This window comes from Manacus candei, unplaced genomic scaffold (genome assembly GCF_025592945.1).
Source record: "Manacus candei isolate 608988 ecotype Guabito, Panama unplaced genomic scaffold, ASM2559294v1 h1tg000043l, whole genome shotgun sequence".
Classification (NCBI taxonomy): Eukaryota; Metazoa; Chordata; class Aves; order Passeriformes; family Pipridae; genus Manacus; species Manacus candei.
In genome coordinates, this window is record NW_026138091.1 from 22,406,980 (window position 1) to 22,434,316 (window position 27,337).

The window sequence follows — 27,337 nt, forward strand, 5'->3', positions numbered from 1 at the left end:
TGTCTCCATTGTCTTTTCCCAGTGGAACTGACTGGGACACAATCACGTTAAAATAAAAGGTGGCTGGGGGGTGCTGGAGAGAAAACGGTAGAGGGTGGCTTTTCTGATTTCTCCTATCAAATCTATATTGTCAAGTTTGTATTTGTAAACTAGTGGCTAATCAAGCCGTAAGATTTTGGGGGTCTTTTTTTTCTCCCCTCCTCTATTATTTCTTTTTGGTTTTGGTACTTAAAACTTCTAACTGCACCTGCAAAAACAGCTTTACAAATCTTGCCTTTCAGTAGATTTTATAACACATTTTAGCTCACTGGAGTACATCAGGTTAAAAATACTTTTTTTTTTTCACTGTTTATGTGGTAAAATTTTTCTTAGGCAGGTAAGGTGAATATTGATAAGGTGAAATAGATAAAATTATCAAAAATTTTACTTGAATGGCAGTATAATTGCATTTAACAGATAATCATCCACCACCCCAACTTTCTAATAAAAAGATAGATTTTGTAGTTTTTAGTTAATGAAACTAACACAACTGCATGAGAAGTAAAAAGTATTTATCCAGGTATAAATTGTTAACACCAACTATAAACACCTACTTTTCTACCCCTGTTACGTTCCCAGTATAAAAGTAGGAACTACTAACTAGGACAGATTGTTGCTAGACAAGTTTTGGTTTTAAAATGTTATGCTTTGTTTCCAGACAACAATTTATTTGGTGGGCTGCACATTTATAGTGAGTTTTATAATAGACTTTATAACTACAAGTTTTCAAAAATCACACTCTATTTATAATTTTTTCAGGAGATAAATCTCCCCCTAAACTTGAACCATCAGATGCATTACCTCTTCCTTCAAACTTGGAGACTAATTCAGAACCACCAACCCTCAAACCAGTAGAACTCAATCCAGAGCAGAGTAAGCTTTACAAAAGAGTAAAATTTGATAATGAATTATATAGCACTTCCATTCAGAAAGAAATAAATGGACACACTCCAGAACACTTACTTGACAGTAATCTCAATGAGTCGACTGTTTCTGCTGTAGCTGAGTCATCAACTGATGTAAACAGACGTACATCCATTCTCTTCTGCAAATCGAAAAGTATAAGCCCCCAAAAGTCTGCAAAGAACACTGAAACCCAGCCAACTTCTCCACAGCTAGGGACCAAAACCTTTTTGTCTGTAGTCCTTCCAAGGTTGGAGACACTTCTGCACCCAAGGAAAAGATCAAGGAGTGCATGTGGAGATTCTGAGGTTGATGATGAGTCCCCTGTAAAGCGCTTGGATACAGGTAAATGTTTACGAAACTTATTTGAATGGATGCATCTGGAAAGTTGACATACCTGTTATTTTCTTTACATACATGTGATTGTAAATCTTCATATTTTAGCACTTAGAATAGGTTTTCCTCATAGTTGAGTTCAGAAAATTACAGATTCATTTTTGCGTTGGCCCTATACAATTACACTTTACTGAACCAAGTTTTGGTTCTTCGGTTTCATGATGCAGTTTTCAAGATTACACGTATAGGTGGGTGAATTTTTTATTTATTTCCTTTTGTTGAAACCAGTAGGAAAAATGAATCAGCTGATTTTCTGCAAATTCCCTTTTAAATTACATGGAATTCACACGTAGTGCCAAAACTAGAACTCTTACAAGCAGGACCATGAAAAATACATGTTCTATGTGTGACTTCATTTCACTGTATTGTTACTGTAAGCATATTTTCACATTACAAATCTGATGACTGTGTGTGAGGTGCTTTGTATATCCATGTGTTTTAGGGAAGTGTTAAAATCCCAAGGTATAATGACACTTCTTGTGGCTTTTTCTTTAGTTTGTACACTTAATTTTAAGTTGAAGAATCGAAGTGTAAGATTATGCTCTTAATGGGACTTTTCTAAAGAACATTTTAAAGAGAACATTATCTTGATATGTTAGTACAGAACAGCACAAGACAGTTACACCTTTTCTTAGCAAAATATAGTTCTAGTTAATTGAAAAGTTTGTATAAGAGCTTTGAGGAAGAAAAGCAGCATAAGGAAATTACTGAAGTATATTTCCGTAATGTCATCCATAGACATCGCTACAACTTTTATATTACCTTTGAAATAAATACTCTGTTTCATTGTCCTGGTTTGTAACCCATATGCAGGTATGAAAACAGCATGTGGTTTTTTTGTATCTTTGATTGAAAGAGATAGGAATTTAATTTGAACATTCATTGTGAAGATGTGCTCCAAAAGCTGTTGAGTTTGTATGTGTGTGTGTGTATGTGTGTTTAAAAAGGGGGTTTGGGTTGGTTTTTAGGTAATTTTTTTTTGTTTGTTTGTTTGAACTGTGGGATTTTTTAGGATGTGGGGTGGTGCTTCTTGGTTGTTTTTCTGAATGATCGAGTGAGCATGAGAAAATGTTAAGTAAGATTTGGTGGGGGGAAGTGTCTTTCATTTATATTTTTGGGGGTTTTGTTTGTTTTGTCTCTTTGGAAAGCCCCACCTTCCATTCCTTTTCATAACAGCTTGGAAAGAGTATGCAGATTTGATCTGGTACTTTAGTTCTGCAGTAGGAACAAAGTGAAGGTAGTGTGATGGTATTAATAAAGATTAACTTATTTTGTAATATAAAAAGCTTTGGTTTCCAAATATTCTAATTTGCCAGTCTGTAATTGGGATAATTTCATTATGTACCTGTATACAGATTGCATTTTATCACACACACAATGAATCATTTTGTGCTAGATCACACATTAATACTAATTTCTTGAAATTTTCATGTTGAACACTGTGAATTGTTTCTTTGAAGAAAAAAAAAGTTTGTTTTTTTTATTTTTTAAGAAAAACAACAACAAAACCAAAACTGGATTTCTGAATATATTTTGTTCCTTTTCTCTCTCTGGATTTAGATGTATGTGGGTCAAATATAGTTTTGATTATCTTCAAAACAAACAACCCAGTTACAGGAATGAAATCCAAAGATTAAAAGGCTTTTTTATTCTTATTTTAAAACAAAAATATGTAGTCTCTTCCTGAAGCTAGTGAAGATACATACAGGATTAAATCTGTGTAGAACTAATACTCAGGGTATTTAGAGTTAAGATTTGTACTTGTTCAAGAAGAGACTATGTATGTGAATTGAAACAGTTTAGCCAATTAATATTCACCTGAAAATATTCTAGTTATTCTTTAATAGTATCCTGGTTTTTAAGCATACAGTTCATACAGATGTGTCAGCTTATCTGATCTTATTCCTGTGATTCGTTTTCCTGTTTGCAGCCAAACATTTTGCTTTCATATTGGAAACTTTAATCCTTCTGTTATTTTCAAATTTGTGTCTCCACAATAATTTAAGCAATTTGCAGTTGGCAACTGCCTTGAGTTACAATTCAGCAGGAACCCAGCACAAACCTCAAATGCTTTCCAAGAGTTAAAACCAGTTGTGTTGTTTTGTGTATGCAACTGGTGTTGATTCGTGCAGATCTCTGTGTTATGATAAAAATACTTTAGATGATGTATACTGTAATATATTTTTTCTATTTGGCTATTTTTTACAAAATTTAATGTAATGCTGCAGGTAAAAATGTTTTTATTCAGTAAAATCCAGCAGTCATGAGCCTTTCCCTCCAAAACCATCCAATGGTAGAAAAAAGCACGCTTCAGCGTTGTTGTGTGCGTTCTTGTGAGTTAACTTCATGAGCAATTCCTGTAGTTGAAAATGAATTATTAGTGCATAGTTTTCTTTGAATGGTATGAATGTTAAATATCTTCAATTCTACTGGATATAGAAAAAGTCTTAAAAATAGACTTTGCTTAATATGCAAAGCATTGAAATTTTTAAGTGGTGGAGAGCTGCGCTGTCACATTTATTTTCCTTTCTTACCTGTTAATAACCAATGTGGGGTTTTTTTGGTGTTATGTAAGGACGCCTTGGAGTTTCTGTCCCTCACTGTACTCAGTCTCCTCCATATTTCCCCCTTACATGTCACTCCTGTATTCTTATATGAAGAGGTTCAAAGGAAGACTCTAAAGCTTATTTAATTTAGTAAAATCTCACTTTGTTGTTTCATTATTCTCGTAGACTGCTTTTATTATGCTCTCTTGAATTACATTTGGGGTTGGTATTTTTGCCAGTTAGTTTCAAGAAAGACATATACAGGATCCACTGACACTACTTTGTGGTATCCCATATGTTTTTGTCTTTCATACACAAAATAATTATTGATATGCTAGCTTTTTTCAGAAATAGAGGACTGTTGAACAGTATGACTTTAGCTTCAAAGAGGACTGAAAGCAGTTCACTTTAATACTCTGACCTCCTTTTATATATGAACTTCTAAAATATATGAAGCAATAGTGTAATGTAATCTTAAATTTAAATTTCCTAGTGCTCTACTAGGGCATTATCACAGAGCACATCTGTCTTGGTAGTTATTATGTGGAAACTGACAGCTACATAGTGGAGAGATGTGCTTAAAAATTTCCCATGCATACTTGATGTATCTTGGGTTTGCTTCATATGGTATCTAGCAATTTCAACAGGAAGATAGGTTATTTTTACTTAGGAAATTTTGGTCACATCAGAGATTGATGTATGATTCTTGAAGGTCGGGCATGTAAAATCTTAACTGGGACAATTTCAGTGACCTTTTCAAAATATTCATTGTATTCTTACCTTGCTCTTTTGTTACAAAGATTAATCCTTTTTGTCAGGAGAATAGTTGATGCAATTATTTCATCTGAGGAAAAATGACACTGATTAATGGATAGAAAGTAGATTTTACTGACCATTAAAACATGTGCCTCTATCAGTTGTGTATAGGTAAGATAGCAAATGGAACATGTTTTTGTTTTAAAAAACCTTTTAAACATTGCAAAAAGCTAGATTAGGTTCATGTGAAATGTACATGTATTTTGTTGTTATCAGTCACCTTTAAGCTTTCATAGTAGCTTTAGTAATGCACAATTACTGTGTTGGTATTGTCTATTTTAATTGAAAACCAAGTATTTAAAATATACTATGCTAAAGCAATAATTTTAACTTATCATAGAATTAGGATTTCAAATAGTGGTTATTATAGTGCAATACATGGAGTTTTTGTTATTTCTTGGCCAAATAGCAGTAAAAGAAAATTTCAGTGAAACATATAATTTACTTAGTATTCTTGCTTCCAGCTACATGGGTTTTCTCAACATACTGAAATAGATGTAAACAAATATTTATAATATGGATCACTGATTTAGAATACTTCACACAGGAAAAAGCACAGGTTTTAATACATTTTTATCATTTCTTAATACATTCCTTTCAGTTATTAATGTACAACAAACATAATTATATCTTATTAAATCTATTAGTAAATGTTGGACTGACTTTGTTTCTGCTCAACTGCCACAAAATGGTGGCACATAAGAATGGTCTGCAAGTAACCTGTATATGAATTCCATTCGCATTTGGTAGAATTCAATGTTTTAGTGATGACCACTATTACCTAATTTCATTTGCGATGATAAGGATAGAGGTTGTCTGGGGTGAAATGGAACACAGGTTATTTTTTGAATTCTTCAATACTTGTTATTTAATAAAGCTTTTGCTCTCTGGAACACAGGCTAATTTGACTGAAAGTCAGGCTTCATTTGTGCAGCATTAAATTACCAGTCTCTAAATGGAGGAAATAAAAGTAAACATGCATATCTAAGAAATTTATGTCCTCTGAATAGATGACAAACTCAACTAGAGGTTCGTCAGTGAAAAGAAACCCAAATTGGCATAATTGCTCTTCTGGTTAACATAGACAGGAATGACAGTGTGTGTGTATATATATCTATGAGTAAAATACAGTAATTTGACTAAATCTATTGACAGATCCACAGTCTTGATACTTTGAATTAAAACTAGTTGTTTTCTTTAGATGCATAGAGATTGTTTCATTTTTTATTTGAAATTTAGTTATTTGAGCACTTAGCAATGTCCAAGAACTTCAGCTGCCTACCTTCTGGAAATTGAAAAACATAAAACATTTTCAGGTCTATATACAAGCAAACAGAATATTGGAGATTGTGAAGGCCTAAAAGGAAATACCCCTTGACTTGTTAAATTTGTGAGTGTAGAGACATGGGGACTGTGGCAGCCTGACTGCTGAGTTGTCAGGATAAGTTTGTTTGGTGGGGTTTTTAATGAGTTGATAGGCCACTGAGAAACCTATGACCATTTGCTAAGAAAATAAATCAAATGAAGGAGAGAAATTGGAAAAAAAAAAGAACCCTGCTGAATTTCTTAATTTTGTTTTTGGCCCACTCAAAATTTAGGCAGGAGTTCTGGCAGCTCTACTAAAATTTTTGCTGATTTAGTTTCTGGGAATGTTTTGAAATATAGGAGTTTTTTGTAGTACAGGTAGAATAAAATAAGTTCATAAGGCAGAAAGAGGGGGAAGGAAACTATTTTATACCAATCAGCACTTGCAATGACATTTAAGAAGTTTGGTTTATTTCATCTAAAGAATCATAGTATTAGCTTCCTTACCTTTAAAAGTCCCTGTATTGTTTCTTGATATATATTATTAAGATGGAGGCAATTTTGAGCAACATAGTTAAGAATGGTGGGGTTGATGAACACCTGGATAAATGGAGAGTTTGTGCTTTTTTCTAGGCTTGTGAAGTATGTGCATACATAACGTATATTATACACTAGTATTTTTGAATTTTTTCTTGGGTCTTCAACATGTTAATTTCTTTGAAAGTACTGTCTTTTGGGTTATTTTGTAAGATATTAATTATTAGTACCCAACTTACAATTGCTGTGTTTTCTAAGATGAAATAACCGAGTCTTCTCTAATAATAAAGAAATGTTTCAGGATGCACTTCTGTTTTCTTGCTGCTGTGGAGCCTTTTACTCTATTCTGGTTTTTAATTTTTCTTTTAATATTTAACTAATTTCTTGGCCCAGGTTTGGCTTTCTAAAAAATTAAATGTCATAGTCCCCTATGTGCTTCATCAGTGACATTTAAGACTATTTTTCTGTGTGGTGCAGATGGTAAACAGAACTGTGGAATTTATTGAAGATATTAAAAAAAAAACAGTGAATTTTGAGATCCACCCTATGCTTTTTATATATGTGTTCTTAATTTATTTAAGATCCTTGCCATGGTGTTGAGACTGAGTATAGATGACCTACCTTCAAATTGACAGGCTTACATATCATGAAGTCCCCTGTAACAAGCACATAAGGTACCAGAGTTGATCCAATCAACTGACCTGTTTGGAACATCATGGGATCATAGAATAGTTTGGCTTGGAAGGGGCCTTTAATGGTTGTCTAGCCCAACCCCGACAATATTCACCTACAGGTCTGAGTTAAGAGATGGATGATAGTAAAAAGTAATCCAGTGACTCCAACAAAACTTCATGCACTGAACCTGTCAGTCAGAAGTATCAGTCACTTAATGAGCGGAGAGAGTGAGACAGTTTCACAGTATAATTGACTGCAAATTAGTGCCTCTTGGAGAAGGTTTGTGCATGGATTTGTAGTTTGTGGGGTTTTTTTCCTTTCCCCATTTTTCCACTCAATGAGAATAGATTATGTAGTTGCATGCACAGATGGATGTCTTCCATAAAGAGTAATTATGGTAGGATGTGTTCTTTCACTGTGTCATACATGCAGTCCAATATTTTGGGACATTTTTAATTGATAGCTCTCTTTGTGTTTTCCAGTCTAGTACCCAGACTTAGTTTCTTTGGTGTGTATAGATGAGGTGTACACATTAAGAAGATATCCCATACAGAGAAACATGTATTACTCAAGAATAATAATACTTGAAGCAAAGTTGGTTCAAGTTTTCATTGGCCATGCCATCACTTTGACAGGCTATAAGTCTATCGTGGTAATGCTCCCTCACTTTCATTTTCCTCTCTCTCTTCCTTCCTTTTTTTTTTTTCTGTTTTCTTCTTTGACTTTTCCTTTTTCCCTTCCCTCCAAAGCTGTAATAATACTGTTGTCACTCAGAAATTACTTCACAACAGCATGTCCTTGGAAAAAAATGGCAACAAAAGCAGATGCTGAGAACTAACACTGAGAACTAACCTACAACTGATAAGCAGGGCTAAGTACTCCTGAGTTCTGTGAAGAAATTCTTTGTAGAAGATAAAAGTACTTTTGGTCTGAGGGAAAAAAGCAATGATAGATTCATCTGATTGGAAACAAAGATGTGAACATGCAAGTCAGCCTTATTTTAACTCTTTTGTTCAGCGTTTCCTAAAAATAGCAAAGCTGGGGTGGTATTTAATAGCTCTTGATTATCTTCACTTGATGGTGCTTCAAGCACTGTCAGGTTGACTGAATGAGCAGTGAAACATCTCATTTGGTCTTTGCAGCTCCTTTCATGGAAACCAGGAAGACAAGAATCTTAGGATTGCAAGCACTGATAATTTTTGCTAGGCTGGCATAATTTTTTTAGTATGATGTTTGCAGTCTCTGAAAGGATTCAGATCATGCACTTCCTCAAGTACACTGCAAGCTATCATGGAAGGAGGCTGTAAACTGTATGTTTTATATTGAATCATGTGAAGTTTTAGTCTCCCTTCATGAAATACCTCTCAAGGTACAAAAGGCCTGGAAAATTAGGACCAGGAATGCAGCTGTGTAACTTAATGAAGTCATTCAAAGACTTGCAGTTTACTGTGTGTCCTGTATGTCATCTCAGGAGTGGCAGATCTCTGGTAAACATTTCTGCCTTGATCTTTCTTTCAGGTAGCAACTTCAGTTTCATTTTCTGTCCCCTGTCCTAGAATAAGGCCCAAATTAAGAACCAGTTTTTCTGAATAGCTGTAAAAGGCAAATAAATGGTAAATTATTGGGTTTGGTTTTAATAGAGTAGGATGGCTGGACCTACTTACATATGAGAGCTCTGAAGTTCTCTGTCCATCTGTTTCCTTTTCGTTGGATACAATACCTAAAAGTTGTATTCTCACAATTACAGAGAAACCCTTACTTTCAGAGAAGAAAAAAAATGTTTTGGTAAAAGCTCTGTGTAAAATCTGTGTCGATAGTAATTTGTGAAAGTTAGTTCCATTTAGGAATAGCTCCATTTAGGAAATGGAACAACTTCCCATTGTAGGTCCTGCTGGGCTGGGCTGAAAGACTGCTAGGCACTAGGTTTTTCATGCAATATATTGATAAATAATTATGATGTTTTTTCATTCTGCAAGTTGAGAATTCAAATAACCTTTATTGATTTAAGTCTTCAAGAAACCTCTTAAGTTTTCTTTCTTTTATATCAGGACTTTGTAGAGAGGAAGTAGAAATCTTCAAATAGAAAATATGTAAGAAAGTTTGTTTTTTTCTAAAGGATCTTTACCGTTTTGTGTTTATGCATAAATCAGCAAAAAATGTTTGGAAAAAAGATTCTGATCTTAAATGTTCTTAAGTAGTCCTTGATCCTAAATATTACTGACTTTCTGTAGTAATTTCTAGGTTCCTGAATGACATTCCATTGATCTATGGGCGATTCAGGCACTTGAAGCTTGTATTTTTTGCAATCATCTGTGTGTGTTTTATGTGTCATAAATTATATAAGCCAAAGCTGACTAAAGAATTCAGTTTGTAAAGTTAGTTTTAAATTCTTCAGGTTTTGGGGGGGGAAGTTTAACGGCGTTTTCTGCTATACTGCTGCTGTTATCATCTGTACCATTGGATCAGCTGATGCTGTCTTGGAAGAAGTTGTAAAACTTTTTTTGAGAAACATTTCTGCTTGTATGCTCTTTTTTCCTTTCAGAGTTTTCTGGAATGTTTTCAAACTCCTCCACTACTGTTGCCTCCCACTTGCATATTTTAAAATGTCTTGAACAATCATCCTACAGTACAGTGATCCTATTGTAGTGCAGAGAAACATAACAGTCCTTATCTTATGGAAGCTGTAGTTTTTAAATGTTTATTAGTTTTCCTTTCTGTTGTGCAAATCAGATTCCGCTGTTGTAGCAGTCTCATCTGATTAGCCAGAGACACTTCTTATTCCCAGATTTGAAGAAAATTAGTAGTTACAGGATGAATTCTTAAGCATTCTTTTGGAACCCATCAAACTGTGCATTCACTGAGCCACCAGCTGTGTTCATTATGCGTTACTTAAACCTTCAAAGGTGAAAGTTTTCTGGTTAGGATCTTGAAAGCTGCTGCTGTATAGTGTGCAGTTGCCACATCATGGGCTCACATTGAGCTGTCTTTGCTGTCTTTAGCCAAGACCAAATTTTAAGCAAGTTTGAAAAGCTTTATTTCCAAGGAGACTCTTCACACCAAACTTCATAGTCTGTGTAACTGGCTCCTATTTTGCCTGCATACTGAAGACTGTTTTAAATACTGTAAACTTTGACGTGTTCAGACATTCATCTGTGTATTCTGAAAAGAATTGTGTCTAATATTCTTACAGCACTCCAGATTTACTGTTTGAAGTAGACATTTATAGGGTTACTCTAAGGTTCACTTTTTAAAACTTTATGGATGCCTTCCTATTGCTGCATTATGCCCATTTTCAAGGTTTGCATTTTTAAGAATACAGTAATATTTATTACCTTAAAGTATTCTTTTATCTTGTCTGTGCATATATAAATCCCCTTAAATCCGTGGCATCCCCTTTCTTACTTTTACTGGAGGTGTTTTTAGATACATTTCTAAACCGTGTTCTTGATGCATATCATGCATGTGGAGGTTGTATTCTGTGCTTTCAATGACTTTCAGTATTTTCTTTTTCAAGAAAGAGGCCTGAATCGAAGTGAAACTTTTTATTTAGGTTGTCTCTTTTGAAACCTTAGCTGAGTATTAGTGTTAGAATACATGGGACACTTGTGTCATTCTCACTGTCTCTGGACGGTGCTGTAAGGATGGCTTATTTGTTTGAAAGCTCTGTTTCCTTTCAGAGAGACTTAATGGCTTTTTCACTGTCTTCCAGGTTCTCATATTAACTAATATCATGCTGGGTATTTATCTCTTTGGATCCTAATTATTTTCTATTATCCTCAACATGGAATGGAATTCAATTAAATGATCATTTTGGAACGCAGAAAGACAATTACATTTGAAGTAATTATTTTGGATCATGTTGGAGACACCACCCATCCTTAAAACAAAAAAAAAAAAAGTAGAAATGAACACTCTTGGAGGAAGTCTTTGGCATATATGAAACTATGCTCTTCATTCAATATATTGCCCCATTTCCGTAAGTTACAAAGTTGTACGTGTTGTAGTATATGTGACACAGATTGGTCGCAGAGTTTTACCAGTCCCAGCGTTCTTATTCCCAGAACATGTTCTGGGACAACAGATTAGTTAAGAATGCTACGTCTCCATCCTCTTCCCTTCCCCCAAAAAAACAGTCTTGTCTTCCTTGGAGAAGTGAAACATACAAAAAAAAAGTTTATTTTAATAAAATACGTTTTCCTTTAATGTATATATATTTAATGAAGACTAACATCACTGGTTCTGGGTAAGTGCACAAGTCAGGGCTTGATTAGTCCTTACTTGGTAAAATGAACCTAAATAGTGTTATATAAGTGCTGCCGCACTGTGTACAGCCATTTTTTTGAATGCTCCCAATGTTTTTCGTGGTTGAATCTCAGCTGTTCAGCTCTAGTTTTAGGACAGCACTTCATCTTACATTTGGATATGCTTGGTTTTCATCAAGCATAGTAGAGTTTTAATTACTTTAGGATAGTTTTGTACAAGTTTGGCTTCTTTATTTTTACTTCAGCAGAACCATAAGGTGTGATTATAGTCTGAAATGGACAATTCTGTATTCTGTGGCAGCCTTCTGTACATTCATGGAGAATGCTGTGCTGTTCTTTGGACTACCCTGAATTTTGTTCTCTCTTTTTTTCCAAACTTCTGCTGTCTTTTGGGAATTACCTTTTCCTGCTTCCACTGATTTGGTGTAGGCAACAAGATTCTAATTTGCTTGATGTAGGTAGTCAGTGAAAGTTTTAATTGCAGTTTAAGAACAAACTGCTACTGTTGAGAAAAAGTTAAAACTTTACCTGATAAGTACAGTTTTCAGCACAGTTAGAGACCTATGGAAAATTATCAAGCTGATCATCTTTGCCTTACTTTTTTTTCTTCATAGTTAGCATTTCTTTATTTTTGAAATGTTTTATATGCCATGACTGACAAGGAAGTAAATTTTCCATGTAAATTGAAGTTGAGCTCAAGATTGGAAATGGCAGTAACCCTGCATTTAAGATTGATATTGGGCTTTGTTATTTGTGAATTCCCGGGTTTATTTAAATTGAAAAAAGTTGAATTCTGCCTCTGAGAGTGGACTGCTGTTTTGGAGAAACTTAAGAACAGAGAGGAAAAGGAAAAGTAATTATCCACTAATGTAAGGTTTTTAGTTTGATCTTTAGGACTTCTTATGGGAGGGAGTTGTTGTCAATCAGGGATGCTGGTGAGGGAGTATGTGTAAGAATTCAGTACCTGACATGGTTTCACTCCACGACTATAGAGAAAGCTCATTTGATCTAACAAAGTCATGAGCTTTTGGAAAGTTGCAAGCAAGATGAGTTACTTCTCCCACTGATTTTCTTTATTTGACCTTCTTAGTAATATCTACTGATTCAATAAAATGCAAACTCCTTAAAGCAAATGGAAATCTTCTTTAATCTCACTTTTTCTAGCAGCTACAGGACATTTTGTGTTTTGTGATTCATGAGAGAAAAGAGTTTTGTAGTGATCTAAAAGAAACCAAATTCCAAGCTGTAGAATATAAATGTAGAATATCTGATTATTTTTTTTTTTGCACATCAGTGCTACTACCATGAAGCACTTAGATTTTATTGCCTGGATTACAAGGTCACTTGGGAACTGCTGCATCTGTGACTAGATATGTATGTGTTTGTTTCAAGTAAGCACTTAGGTCTTCCTTTCTTAAAATAATGACTATTCCCTATAATATCTGAAACGTGAATTGTATAAACTTGAGTCTTACAGGTTGTTAAGTTCCTATCATTTGGGGCTTGATACTCAGGAAGATTACTCCTTCTGATAACCTGTATGTACTTTGCTTTTCATACTTCCACAAGCAAGAGAGAAATATGTCTGCGAAGTTCTGAATTCTTGTGCACTTTAATATTCCTTATTTGTCAGAAAAATTTGGTTTTTTTTTTCCCCACGTGTCATAGTTTAACCCCAGCTGGCAACAAAGTACCACCCACACACTCACTCACTTCCCCTCTCCTACCTCCCTCAATGGGATGTGGAAGAGAATCAGAAAAAAGTAAAACATGCGGGTTGAGATAAGAACAGTTTAATAACTGAAACACCTTCCACTTTCACAGTTCGTTGGGAACCTGAGCTGTGCCCTGGTTCTGGTAGCAGTCATTACTTGATCTGTCTTTAAATTTAAAATTCAGTCTGGGATCTGACTTGTTTCTGCTGACAGCTGATTTATATTAGCTAGATGCCTGAATGATAACTTGAGTAATGTGTCTCCTGCTTGTGGCAGGATGAAAACAAAACAGTTTATACACCTTACTTGAAAAATAAATCTGACAGGATATTGAAGAATAAAAAATAGTTATTTGCAGAGACTTAAGAGATCTCCTTTGCAGAATCTTTATTCAGCTTTTCATTTCAGATGCCATGTGAAGTGTACTGTGATAGTGTATAGGGAAATTTAAGCTTTCTCATAAAGCATACTCTTTTGACAAGTCTCCACATAGTCTAGGACTGAACTCCTCCTTAATCTCCAACTATTTTTACCAAGTTGCTGAGAGTGAAAACAAAATTAGTTATGTAGTTTGGTGCTTGACACTCAGGACAATACTACTTTTATCATTTTTTTTCTGTAAGAAATCAAAGGCAAATATGGGAGTTACAAAACAAACACTTAAATGAATGTTTACAGTGTCAACTAAGTGACAATAAAAGAGAATGCTTACCTGAAAATCTCTCAGAACATGAGTAAATTCTCCTTTTTCTCTTAAAAATGTAAAATTGTGTTGATAATCCAAATGGAAGGTCTCCTGGGGTGGAGGGGAAAATCCCTTAAGTCACTGTATGGAAATGCCTCGATAAATGACTGGATTGTACAAAGTAACTTGCTAACCTCAAGTTTCTTAGTTGTCACCCTTCTTTGCAAAGGTCTTTGTAGCAAACAGACTGGAAGAACTAAACTTAATAGAGGCAATTCTGCCATAATTGTTTTATATAGAATGCACTGTGAAGGGGCACATGAAGGTGCATAACCTTATTTGACTACTTCTGAATGTGCAAAGATCATGATGATGTTCAAGACTTTGGCAGTAGTAGGATGGCTGGCACCGGTAGCTCTTTCTTGCATTGTGGGAGGTGTGCTCAGAATTAAATTTGTTAAAGTTTTTCTTAGTAGCCTACAGTTTACAGTAGCTGACTGCAGGCTAGTACCATTGCCTTTAACCAGTGCATTTCTGATGATACTCTAGAGTCTCTGTTGGATTCTTTCCTTTTTAGTTCCAATGTTTACACCCACACAGACACCCTCACACATCCTGGAAAGTCTTCAGAATGCTATCTTAAAAAATTCTTCATTTGGCTCTTTAATCAAGTACAAAAATGGCTTAATAAGGACTATACTGTTTGTGAATGAGCAAACCCATAGCAGGATTGGCAGCAGCCCATCAAATCAGTAGCTTGTAATATAAAAGCCTTTTGAATATTTTCATTGCAATTATGGAATTAAAATATAATATCCTTGGATGTATATAAACTTGTACCAGGGGAAGGCTAGTTAAGAACAGTGACATGTATATTATTGGTTATTGGTCACAGAAAACAGAAATTGTCATGTCAGTCTGAATTTACTAAATTGGAAAGACTTCCAGGAAAAACAAGACAGCATGATGAGGAAATCCATACCAGTCTTTACTTCCAGTATTTGAAAAGGATTTTCAGTATTTCTTGGCGTAGTGATTATAGCATCTTATTCAAATGAGTTTTGTCGTACCCTGGCAAAGCTGCCTGGTTTGTAACAATTTATTTTCTTGGAATTTTTTCTACTCAACTTCGGCAGCCTGACTATCTAAAGGGTTGAAAACATTAAATATAAAGATTGATTTGATACTCCATTTGGCATTTCCCATGTCATAATCTTTACTTTGTTTTTTGGGTTTTTTTTACATTAGCTAAATGTTCATTCTGTCCTTAAAATCTGGACAACAGGAACCCCCTATTTATAATACTGTGCCTTGAAATTGAATATTTTGTTAATATTCATGTTCTTTTTCATCACACCAGAATACTTGAAGTACAGAACAATAATGATACATTGTGTGACTACAAAAAATTGTTAATGAGAATGGTGGGGTTTCCAGTTTGATGCAGTTTATTTTTTGTGTTATGTTGTAGGTCTGTCAAATGGCTTTGGAGATGAAAGTAAAGAGAGAGCATTAGATGATACTCCAGGAAGAAAAGTTGAACCTCGTCGCCGCTGTGCATCAGAATCTAGTATTTCATCTAGTAACAGTCTCTTGTGTAACTCAAGGTAAAACTATAAATCTGAAATACAAATTTGAGACTGAATATGTCAGTTTTCTATATTACTTGTGACCCATATTGGAGTGCGTAGAGTGGATTGCATAAATTTTTGAAAAAATCTTTTGGAAAATTTTCTCAGTTGTGTCAGGTTTGAGCCACCTTTCAGCATTGCTGGTATTCTTTTGTTGAATTCAGGTTATTGTTCAGATTCCATGATTTCTTAAAATTCCAGCGTGCAGAGAACAAATTTACCATTTTGTGTGTATAGACCTTTCACAATTGAAAAGACTTGAATTTGTAGTGAAAAATTAAAGAGAGAATAGTTATGTTTCCTATGTAGTAGAACTGTTGGAGCATGGGGAACATGTTTTCATTTGTCCAGTATGCAGTGTAACACTGGAAGATAGAGCAGCTTCTGTCATTTGTGCATGTCTCTCAACCTGTACAGCAGTTGAGGTGCAGTTGCATACTGTTTGTCTTTTGATGATAGCCAGGCAATTCTATGCATGAAAATAATCAGGGGTTTGGCTTTTACATTGTTGTTTGTATTTGTTACATAGCATTTTTTTAGAACTTGCTGCTCTAATTTTATTCTGTACTGATGAAATTTAAATTCTTTTTCAAAGTTTCAATTCATAGTGAACAATGTTAATTATCAAGTAATGGGCTTAATATTAATACTTTTGTAGTTTCAGCCTACCGAAGTGTGGTAAAGGTAAACCTGCCTTGATACGGAGACACACACTGGAAGACCGAAGTGAATTGATATCATGCATTGAAAATGGAAACTATGCCAAAGCAGCAAGAATTGCAGCTGGTAACTATAAATAATTGTATTCTTAATAGTGTTGTATAACTATGATTTTGTCCATTTATTTGACAGATTCTAGCAGTCTTATTTTCACTACTTAAGTACATTAGGCATTCTGAAAGTGGCAGTGATATCACTTCAGAAACTGTGTATACACCTGAGAAGTCTCTGAGTCTGGCTGCATTCACCCTGTCAGATTGTGTATGACCTACTCAACATTAAAATACCATTTTCTTTGCAGCTGAGAATAGTGTAGGTTTCTCTCTTGTTAGCTGCCCTGAAGAAGAGACCTTGTACTGGTTTTATGTACCAGATACAGTTCTACATATATATTTTTCAAAATAGTCTGAGTGAAGGATGCATTAATCTATACCCTCATGGCCTTTTCTAACTGGCATGTGAATACTTTACAAACTGTTACTAACAGAGCAGAGAAATAGCAACTTATTGCAGAGAATGGTTGAACAAATTTTTTTATGTGATGGCTTTAAACACTTTTTTTCTTGCTCTTACCAAGTCTTAAACCACTCTTTTCCCCCAGTTCTTTTTTGTAATGTTGAAATAGAACGTGTATCTGCATGCCATCTTTCATTATAAATAAGCAATACCCATTTTAAATAAGAGCAGATTGAGAAGAATTGAGGAGTAAATTATATTTTGGCAAGTAAAGAGCTACTTCTGTCAAGTATTGCCTTACTGCTAAGAGGAAGTGCAACTGCAACCTCTGAACTGTATTTTGGTACCACATTTCCCCATACCAGAAGTGCCACCTCATCTTACAGCATATGAGCTTTGATAACCTTCTACCCTTTGATGACCACCCACCCCCAATTCCATCTTGGGGGTACAACTCACTGGCTTCTGCCCAGTCTCTTGACTGTATCCAGTTGTGGTTTTGGTCAACTGAAAGGCCTAAAGCTGAAAGGCTTCAATCTGGTGGTGAGCAACAGAGAAGAAAATGGAGGATTCTGGTAGAAGTGTGCAGTAACATAAACTCAATTGTCTATTATGCTGCTTCATGAGAAGAAATAAACCACTAGTGCAGCTGCTTCCTGGAACCCTGTTGATGTTTTTGAACTTTACTGTAGGAAAGGGTAGGGTAGAGAGACCAAGAGGGCTTGTGAAAAATAAATAGAAATTAAAATGCAGGTTAGAATTTAGGCATAAAAACAGATAGGTGTACCAGACAAGCCTTGCAAGTTATCAGGTGCTGATTTCTCTGTGGATATCCAGCACTTTCGAAACAAACCACACAATTTGCATCGCCTCTCTGACAGCGTTGTCATCATAGTTTTAAAAGAAACTGGTTATTCGGAGTACTGTAATTTTATGTTTTCTTTTGAGCTTTTTCAAAGGGAAGAGATTATTAGAATTTGGCAAATGCTTTCTAAGAACTAAGATGTTTTAAGATATGCTGTTTCTAGAGGTGTCTAAACCATTGCTCTTTATCTGTGGGCTGGGATTAAAGTACTAGTATCATGTAAAGAGCTGTTATGAACACTACCTGCTTTTTAAATGATATGTGTGTGAAAGGTGATATTGGTATTTGGATTCCAATGATCATGAGCTGTTTGAGGAAACCAAGAACTGCAGAAGATTTGTCTAAAGTTTCATCCTGGAACATTTTAACTGTATATTTATTTGTTCTTAGAAGTTGGGCATAGCAGTATGTGGATTTCAACTGATGCTGCAACATCTGTTCTTGAGCCTCTAAAAGTAGTATGGGCCAAATGCAGTGGATATCCCTCTTACCCAGCTCTGGTAAGTACACAGCTTTCATAAGTATGCTGTTGATACTGTTTCTGGTCTGAAAACACAGTGCATGAACTTAAGGTAATTGGTAATTTCGCACTCAGGTTGAATGGACGTGGCTTATTCTGCCTGCTTTACCATGCATTGAGTTTGTAAAGTTACTGCAGTATCAGATTTTAAGTCAATAATCTCTGCTACCCTGCCCATCCTTGGAGATGTGCAATACTTATGTGTCGTGGTTTAACCCCAGCTGGCAGCTCAGCCTCACACTGAACAGTGAGTGCCCCCCACTCGTTCACTCCCTTGGTGGGAGTGGGAACAGAGTTGGAAGAGTGAAAGTGGGAAAGCTCATGGATTGAGATAAAGACACTTTAACAGGTAAAGCAAAAGCCACACACAAAAGCAAAGCAAAACAAGGAATTCATTCACCACTTCCCATGTGCAGGCAGGTGTTCAACTATCCCCAGGAAAGCAAGGCTCCATCACATGGAAGGGTTACTTGGGAAGACAAACACCATCACTCTAGAATGTCCCCACCTTCCTCCTTCTTCCCCCCTCTTTACATACTGAGCATGATGCCATATGGTATGGAATATCCTTTGGGTCAGTTGATCTGAGCTGTCCTGGCTGTCCTTGTGCACCCCCGACCTCCTCACAGGTGGAGTGGTGTGAGAAGCAGAAGAGGTCTTAGCTCTGTGTAAGCCCTACTCAGCAATAACAAAACCATCTCTGTATTATCAACCCTGTGTTCAGCACAAATCCAAAAGATAGCCCCATGCTACCTCCTGTGAAGAAAATTACCTCCATCTGAGTTTAAACCAGCACACCTCTCTCAGTAGTCTTTTTTTTCTGCATTGTACATTATTATTTAAAGGATCAATTGAATAATCATTTGACAGACATCTTGTTAGTGCTGGAATTATAAGATATTTTCTGCTGCAAAATGAGTATAAAAATACTCTTGATCCTGCAGTTCAGTAAAGAAACAAAACACTTGGTAGAGTTGGAATAAATTTGACTGATTGAAGCCGGTTGTGAATGATGTACCAGAAACTTGAAGCTGTTGTGCTCAAGTTATTACAGGAGAAATAGACACAGCTCTACTTACATCAAAGCTTTCAGAGAAAATGTTGTTAAGATTAAGTGCTTGGCTTCAGGCATTTGGGGTTATAGAAATAGTTCATACACTTTGACTTGATTTATATAGTAGACTGGAGAGTCATGACTGTTCTTATGTGTATGTGCTGTAATGTAATCATGCCAGAGTAAGGTTAAAACCTCTGGAGGTGACATTCAGAGCACTTTGAGTTAAAATGCCCTCAGTGGGTGACTCAAACACTCTTGGGTCAGATGCTAAAAATTTGATTATTTGATTGTCTCTTGAGTGGTGTTAGCACTAGATTGGAGCTGATCAAGACGAAAGGGCTCCTTTTCTGCCTACTCCTTTATGTCAGTACTGGTGTTTCTGAGAGTGGGATGAGTTCATTGAAGAATTAAACCTCAGTCAAGAGAAGAAAGTTATGGTTCTATGAGCTCCCCACAGTGTTAACTTTCTATTCATGTAGTTCCTATGATCAGTTTACTGTGGATTGTGATTTGTGCCTGTGTGGAGTTTGTTGAGTAGGAGATGAGTGGAATAGGCATGGAGTAACATAATGCTTTTTTGGTGGAACCTGAACACTTCATATTGCTATGATCTACCTACAGAGGAGTTTTTTCATCAGCATGATTAGTTTAATGGTAGCAGCATATTCCCCCCTCCCTCAACCTTTCTCAACAAAGAATTTGGCTACAACTGCATGTTTTGCTGAAGACTTAAGTCATTAAATTGGAAATTGAATGTGGTATCTCATTTTTTGTTAGTTTTTTGTTTTGTTTTTTTTTTAATTTTTTGCTCCAGAATTTGAGTATGGAGCTTGTATTTTGCAGAAATACTTAAACCTTAAGATAGGTTGTTCCTTTAAGATGTATGAAATTCAGACACCAAAATTTGAGGCCAGTTATGCCTTTTAGAAATCTTGATTCAGCTTCCTCATTCTGAAACCTACTTGTCACTCTCAAAGTTGTATTAAGTGAAATTCAAATGGGACTTCAAGAAGAACTGATACAGGTTAAAAAATGCTTTTTTCACTGTTTTCAGTTAAATCTACTACTATGCCTCTACTATGCCTATTCAGCTTATGTCAAAAAGTTGTGTAACACAAAGTCAGTTTACGTACAGTGGTTGTTTAGTTTATGATTCTTTTCTCATTAACTTTATTTGTAATATCTTCTTAAAATAAATTATGTAGTTTTAAATATTATGAACTGTCCTTTTTTCTCTCTTATAGATTATTGACCCTAAGATGCCTCGTGTTGCTGGCCATCACAACGGTGTTACTATACCAGTGCCACCTCTGGATGTACTGAAAATTGGAGAACAAATGCAGACCAAATCAGATGAAAAACTATTCTTAGTACTATTTTTTGACAACAAAAGAAGTTGGTATGTTATTGAAATACATTGTTTGATGCAGTGACTTAAAGTTTTAAGAACCTGTACCTTTAGTCTAGAAGAAAACTGAAAAATTGTCTTTCCATGGAAATCATTCCTGTGGAAGTATAAACTAATGTTAAAGTTTCATATTTGAGTCTATTTTTGGACCAAGGCATATCATCACTGAAAGATATCTTTTTTTGGTCAGTTTGGAAGAAAATAATATAAGTCAGTAAACAGTCTTTTGTTTTTTATTTACAAGCTAATTTTGTTTATTGACAAAATTGCTTCTTTGGCTAAACAGTTTTTTTAAAGGTAATAGTCTAACATTTATCTATATCTTGCTACATCATTGCTTTCCAAATTACAAGACTTTCCCCCCCATCTGCTCAAGTGTGTTTTCTTTGAATTTTTAACCTCCGTTTAGTTAAGTCCTTTATTAACACTTTCATTTGAAGTTCTTAGCCCTTTCTAAATTTTTCCATTTATTTCAGTATCAGCAATATGCTGTGTAGAGCCTGAAGGGGGATAATTCACACAATAAAACATTCTCTTCCCCTTCCGGGTAGTCTTTGGGTTTGGTGGGCTGTTTTTCTTGGAGGGGGAGTTGAGGGAAGGCAACTAGGTTTTTTGGTGTATTTTAATTTATTAGGATTGGTGGTTTTTGTTTTTTTTACTAGACATGGAAGCTTCTCATCTACTTTTCATCAAACTGTATATTTCTTTTCTGTGTTCTTCATAATCCCTCTCCTCTTGAGGTTTCCATACAGGTCAAGCTAGCTGTAAATCTTTTTGTGTCTCAGATTTTCTCTTGAATTTCCTTACTTTCAGATACCAGTTTCCTCTTTAGCTGATTATATGTAATGTCTAGTGATGCTGCCATTCTCCTGAATCTCTCTGTGCCAGTACGCCTAAATAACTTCTTGCCTAAAATTTTTAACTGATGTTTACACTTCTGTCCCCTTAGATCCTTTGCCATAATCTCTCTGTTCTTCAGCTATTTTCTTAACTAATTGGTACTTCTTCATGATCATTATTGTTCAGTTGCACAGAATTCCATGAGATCCTGCATTCTTCTGCCTTTTTTTTATAGAGAACATCTGCATTTAAATATACTCAGTGTTCTTGTTTCTTGTTTTTTTCTCTTCATGGTATCACAATTGTATGCATGTTCTTCCTAGCCACTTCCTTAATAATTGCTGTCATCACTTCCTGATCTGGGGAGTCCTCTGTGACTTAAACCCTTCTGATTTATCACCATATGCAGGTAGTCCTAAATCTTGCAGATATTGCACAAAGTTATCTCTAATATACTCTGCATAGATGGACAGGAAAAGGCTCAGTACTTTTTCCAGTCCCTTTCTTCTCGTCCCCTCCACCCTCACCTCACCAACATTTTTGGTAATGGTTCTTTTAGGCTGATTATTTTGGCACTCATAACTCTAATTCTCTTGTGTCCCTTCTAGTCTTGAATTCCTGCCTGTGATTCTCATTCATTTGCAGGGTGTATGTCACCTTCAGTCTGTGATACAAATGTCTATAACTTGTGGATTTTCAAATAGTTGTATTTGTTTCTTCTTCTTCACTGCTTGTATCTTGAGGATTTGGCAAGCTTTCTCTTAAAAATACCTTCTTAAAACTTCCTCTGATCTGAATTAAAACTGATAATGGTTAGACTGCTGCTTTTAATGCTGTTATCAGACTGTTCTGTGTCCTTGTACTGACTCTTCACATTTTGTTTCAGTGTCTGTGCTCAGTACAATAGGGCTGTAGTTTAGAGTGTTTTAAGAAAAAAAAAATATTTCAATAGCCAATTTTACTCATTTAAAAGAAAATTTTAGAATAAAGTGTTTTATATCAGACTTGACTGATTTTCAATTGGTTCGGCTCCACGTGGTCTCCCAAACTGATGAGTTTAAGCAGAAGGAGGGCTTTTGCCATTTGTAGGACTACAGTAGCATACTTTAATAAATATTCATTAATTTACCTAATTTTTATTTTCCTTAATGTCTGTAACTTAATAGGATTACGATAAGCAGTTATGACGTGAAGTAAATTTAATTTATACCTTTTAAGTAAATATTTAGAGTGCTTTTTTCTTAACTAGAAGAATGGGGTGCAGAGCTTTTTCCATTATCATTCCTCTATGCCAAAAATTTGAAGTTATTTATGGAGCTTAAAGCAGAAAAGTACCCTGAATATGGAGTCAGTGGGATTTCATATTGCAGGGTAAAAGCATGGTAAGCAGAAATTTCTGCCAGTTCGTCTTCCCATAAAGACCAAATTGAGATGTCTTAATTGTAAGGCAAAAATTCATCAGCTGAAAATTCCTTGTAATAATGGAGATGAAAGAATGAGGGGAAACAATACTGTATCAGGTGAATCTTGAGCTATGTCCATTGTTAGTTGCTGCTGCCTATTCTTAATCTGCATCAGTATTTCAGGCTAATCTTTTCCGGTTGATACTTAATCATTAAATACAAACCATTGAATTGGAATGTATTCTCTGTTTTGTGGAAGAGACTTTCTTAATATTTCATGTTCTTTAAATATTTAAGGCAAGTAAGTACTATCTTAAAAGGTATTTTATCATTTTGTTTAATATAGTAAAGCTGATCTTCTGTGTGAGCAACATGGAATAGTAGCTCTGACATTTCTGGACAAATTTCTTGATTTTATTCTATATGTAACATTTATTTTACCCTTTCTTACAGGCAGTGGCTTCCCAAATCCAAAATGGTTCCCCTTGGGATAGATGAGACCATAGACAAGTTAAAAATGATGGAGGGACGTAATTCAAGCATACGAAAAGCAGTAAGAATTGCTTTTGATCGTGCTATGAATCACCTGAGTCGGGTCCATGGAGAACCAGTCAGTGACTTCAGTGATATTGACTAGCAGAGATTCTAGCAAGGCATGAAAAATACCACACAGACTTGAACTCTACTAATGAACCTCTTTGTCTAAAAGAATGTATTGAAGATACAACCCCTTAATTGTTGATTCAGTGGCTGAGTTCTGCAAACTTGAAATAGTTGAGCAATTCTTCTAAATCACCATTGCCATATTGATGAATTATTTTATTGTGTTGTAGATTGGAGGATTTTCCACTAAACCTGTTAAAATGTCTTGTTCATAGTGTTCATAATTGTACATAAATGTATATTCAACACTTAACTTATTCTGATTTTAGAAGTAGCTCTTTTAATTCCTTTTATAATTTTGCTGGGGAGGGAGTTGGTTTCTGTTTCCATGCTTTTTACTTTTTTTTTTCTTCTTTCTGAGGTTAAGTTACCTAAGCACCATCTTCCAGCTTAAGGTGTTTAGTGGATCTTAAAGCCTAATATCAAAATGGCATCAAATATATGTTTGCCTAAATCATATACAGTATGGTGCTGCTTGTATCATTTCTTCCTTGGTCTGTAGCTTCTGAAAAAGACTTCTGAATGTTTGTGTAAATTGTAGCTCTTTGCACAAAGTACCACATATTTAAGATTGATGTAAATTTACAATTACAAATATGTATTTTAAGAAAGGAAGTTACATTATTTTGGAGGGTACTTTGTGAGAAAGACATCAATAAAAATTATACTATGTACATCACTTGCAAATCACCAAAAACACTCCATTGTTACCCAAAATAACTTAAGATTGTTTTTGTTTTAAACAAACCTGGCTTAAAGCCTGCAAGCACATTATTTCTTTCAAAACCATATCCCATTTATCTCCTGTTGATTTAATTTTGTTGATATGTGTGCCTCCCTGTGTTTATTTATTGTAGAAAATGTATTAATTTGCTTTATAATGAAAAATAAAATTGACAAATATATTGATATGCATTTTTATACAGGCACATGAGAAGACAACTTGCTTTGGGAGAAAAATGTATTGGAAATTGTAAAAAATAACTTGATGGTTTGTGTGTAATTTGGTTTTTTGGTAACTTGTAATCTTTTGTTTCCAATGAGGGGATTTATGTAACTTTTAATTTAGAACACTTTGGTAGCAATAGAAACTTTGGATACATTTTTGTATGGTACATGTGATGTATATAGAATTAGTACTTTATTTTTATTTTTAAGAAGTAAAGCATTATGTTTGGGCAGGGGGAAGATGGAGGGTGGGTTTCCAGAACTGCATTTTTATATTAAAAAGAAAAAAAAATAAAGTCAAGATATTGATTGTTGTAGCTACTTTATTCCTACCTTCACTGAGATACTGAATTTGTAACAATGAAAATGGCAAGGTATGTTTGCAATGTGATTTATAATGGCTCCATTATTTATAAATGCACTGTGTTTGAACTCTTTTGCAGTGATATCGTAAATACTGTACCAAGTTATATAATATGAAACACCAAATAATGCATATGAATGCACGAAGTATTTATGCCCAGCTTTTTTATAAAGGATTAGCAAATACAGCAAAACCAATACTTTTTAAATCTTTTTTTTAAAACTTCATTGAATAGCATACTTCATTGTTAAACCTGCTTGAATCTTTATTTTAAAGGGACAATTACTTTTTAAATAGTTTTTAATGTTTTTATTCTCTATTGTTTGTAATACCCCTGTAGAAGCTTGAAATAAAATTTCTTTCTCAACTGTAAATTTTGTCCTGAATTTAGCCCCTGAGATTTTGCTGTAGTGCCCACTTTCTTACTCCATGCCTGAGCTGTTACAGACACACTAGGTCAAGAAGCCGATTGTTCTATTGTGGCAGTATCGTCCGTACTGAGCCCTTTGCATGGTAGGTATTGTAGTTAACTGAGACCAGTTGCCTATGATGGACTCTGATAATTAGAGATGAGTTGGATAAATTTCATAAATGATCAAGCAAATAGTTTTGTTTTCTCAGTCTTGACAGGAAACACAGCTTTAGGGAGAACAGTGATGACAGGTATCATGGAAGGACCATCATTGAGCTGCACTGCTCTGGTAGCCACAACAGCAATGTCAGGTAGAAAAATAAAATGAAAATTTGGTTGTTTGCCTTAAATGGAACTTCTGTGTCATGGCTTCAACGATCTGTTGTACAACTGTGCTTTTTAAAGGGATTGGAGCTTAATTTGGGCCACACTGAGGCAGTAGATTCGTTTGTCATCTGTTAGGACTGCCTGTTAAGGGTCTTCAAACAAAATGCCCTGCACCAGATTTTATTTCAAGCTGGTTCCACAGAATATACTCAAATTTAGTGTGTGTAAAACTGGGTAATGATTCACAGTCTCATTTTGGCACACAGAAATGTTTTTTTTTTTCTGTCTTAGACCTTGGAAAGCTGAAATTACATTACAATAGAAGTTGAAAGATGATTGTTTGGTACTTGTATGATAAGTGTTGAAATCTGTAAAATATGAAGTCCCAGTACAAAAGAAGTATACATACAGTTGCAAAATGATTAGTTAGAAGGCTTCCTACATTCTCAGTTGCTTCTGATACTAGTAACATTGGAGGGGGGAAAAAAGAGCTCCTCTTCTGTATAAACAGAACATTATTTTGGAACAATTTTTTTTAATCACACCTTCAGTGAAAGATTTAGTTTGAATTTTACCCAGACTTCCAAGTTTCATTTTACATCTCTTCAGAGACAGACCCATCAGTTCTTGGAGAAGGAAAATATGCTGCCTTCATCTTACAGATGTCTGTACGGACTTGGGAGAATTTTCAGCTAGAAAACTTTACTAACATCCTAACAAACATCTTCTTTTGATGAAACTGGCATTAAAGGCGAGTTTGTTTCTCTTTTGTATCTGATGGAAGCTGTCCCAGGAGTTCTTCCCAGGTACTGTCTGAGAGAAGGTTGTAGTAGTGGCTGTGGCTGTTCCCATACTCTCTTTTGATGCCGAGTATCATCCAGTGGCTCCTGAGATTGGGTTAAAATGATTTAAAGTAGACTAAAATAATTTCTCACACTTGTCTGTCTTCAGTGTGACTTGTTTGGTTTTAAGGCATTTCATATCTACTTAGGAGAAGAAGTCTGAGCTCCAGAGCTGCTTTATTTCCAAATTCTAGGGCCTAATCAGATACAGTAGTGAGACGAATATGCACATAGCAGAATGTACTTCACTACATTTTAGACCAGGTTCTTCTATGACATTATTAATAACTAACATAGAGTGGAAAACAGTATTCTAGTGGAGAGAAAAAAAAGAATACCACGTTCTATCTTACCAATTTCTTGGGGAACATTACAGTAGTAGATAGAGGGTGTAAGTTTGCACATTCACTACTCTGTTCTGGTACAATCATTTCCTGTTGATAGAACTGTGAGCATCAGCAGTTGAAACTATGTGTAAATGTTTTTTCTTGTATCAAAATGTGAGGAAGTATGTTATAAATATTTAGGCGGAAAATGTGGATAGAGAATCATGTTTTTTAAAAAAAGGTTGTTACCAAGCTCAGTGATTTTTGGGGGAATGTTTGTTGTGGTTTTCTATCTTTTACACTAGAGGGAGCAATGCACACAGACCATCAACACTCAGAAAATAAATATTCAGTTTTTCCTTTTCAAAATGCTGCTATTAAAACTTATTGCTTGTAAACAGTCTTTTTTGCTTCTAGTATTTGTAGTCCATCAAAAGTAGCTTTCTTGGTTCTTGCTACAAGTGGGCTGGTTTGGAAATGCTTATTTTTAACTATAGAGCAAGTACAGAGGACAGCTCTGGATTTTCTGGCTCTCGTGTCTAATTGAAAGTGACAGACTACCTTTTTACACTTTATTGATTTTCTTTGCACGAGTGCACTGCTATGGCTGCATTCTGTAGTGTTAGAAAACAACTTAAAGCTACTTGTTCCTGCTAGCACACTGCAAGTCAAAGAC

At 35.1% G+C, this 27,337-nt stretch overlaps 1 protein-coding gene across 5 annotated transcripts in view; it reads left to right on the forward strand.

Annotated features, from left to right (window-relative positions):
- Positions 1-25,128, forward strand: part of BRD1 (bromodomain containing 1) — a 57,400-nt gene extending 32,272 nt beyond the window's left edge. For 2 of the 5 annotated variants that reach the window (XM_051795935.1, XM_051795934.1), the window contains exons 8-13: positions 799-1,287; positions 15,351-15,486; positions 16,169-16,296; positions 17,942-18,051; positions 20,373-20,527; positions 23,233-25,128. In XM_051795935.1, the coding sequence (XP_051651895.1) occupies positions 799-1,287; positions 15,351-15,486; positions 16,169-16,296; positions 17,942-18,051; positions 20,373-20,527; positions 23,233-23,416 (1,202 nt within the window). In that variant the 3' untranslated portion in view covers positions 23,417-25,128. Of the gene's footprint in view, positions 1-798; positions 1,288-10,926; positions 15,316-15,350; positions 15,487-16,168; positions 16,297-17,941; positions 18,052-20,372; positions 20,528-23,232 lie in introns of those variants that run through there. The other 3 variants (XM_051795936.1, XM_051795938.1, XM_051795939.1) reach the window with 3 other exon arrangements.
- Positions 25,129-27,337: the final 2,209 nt, after the last annotated feature.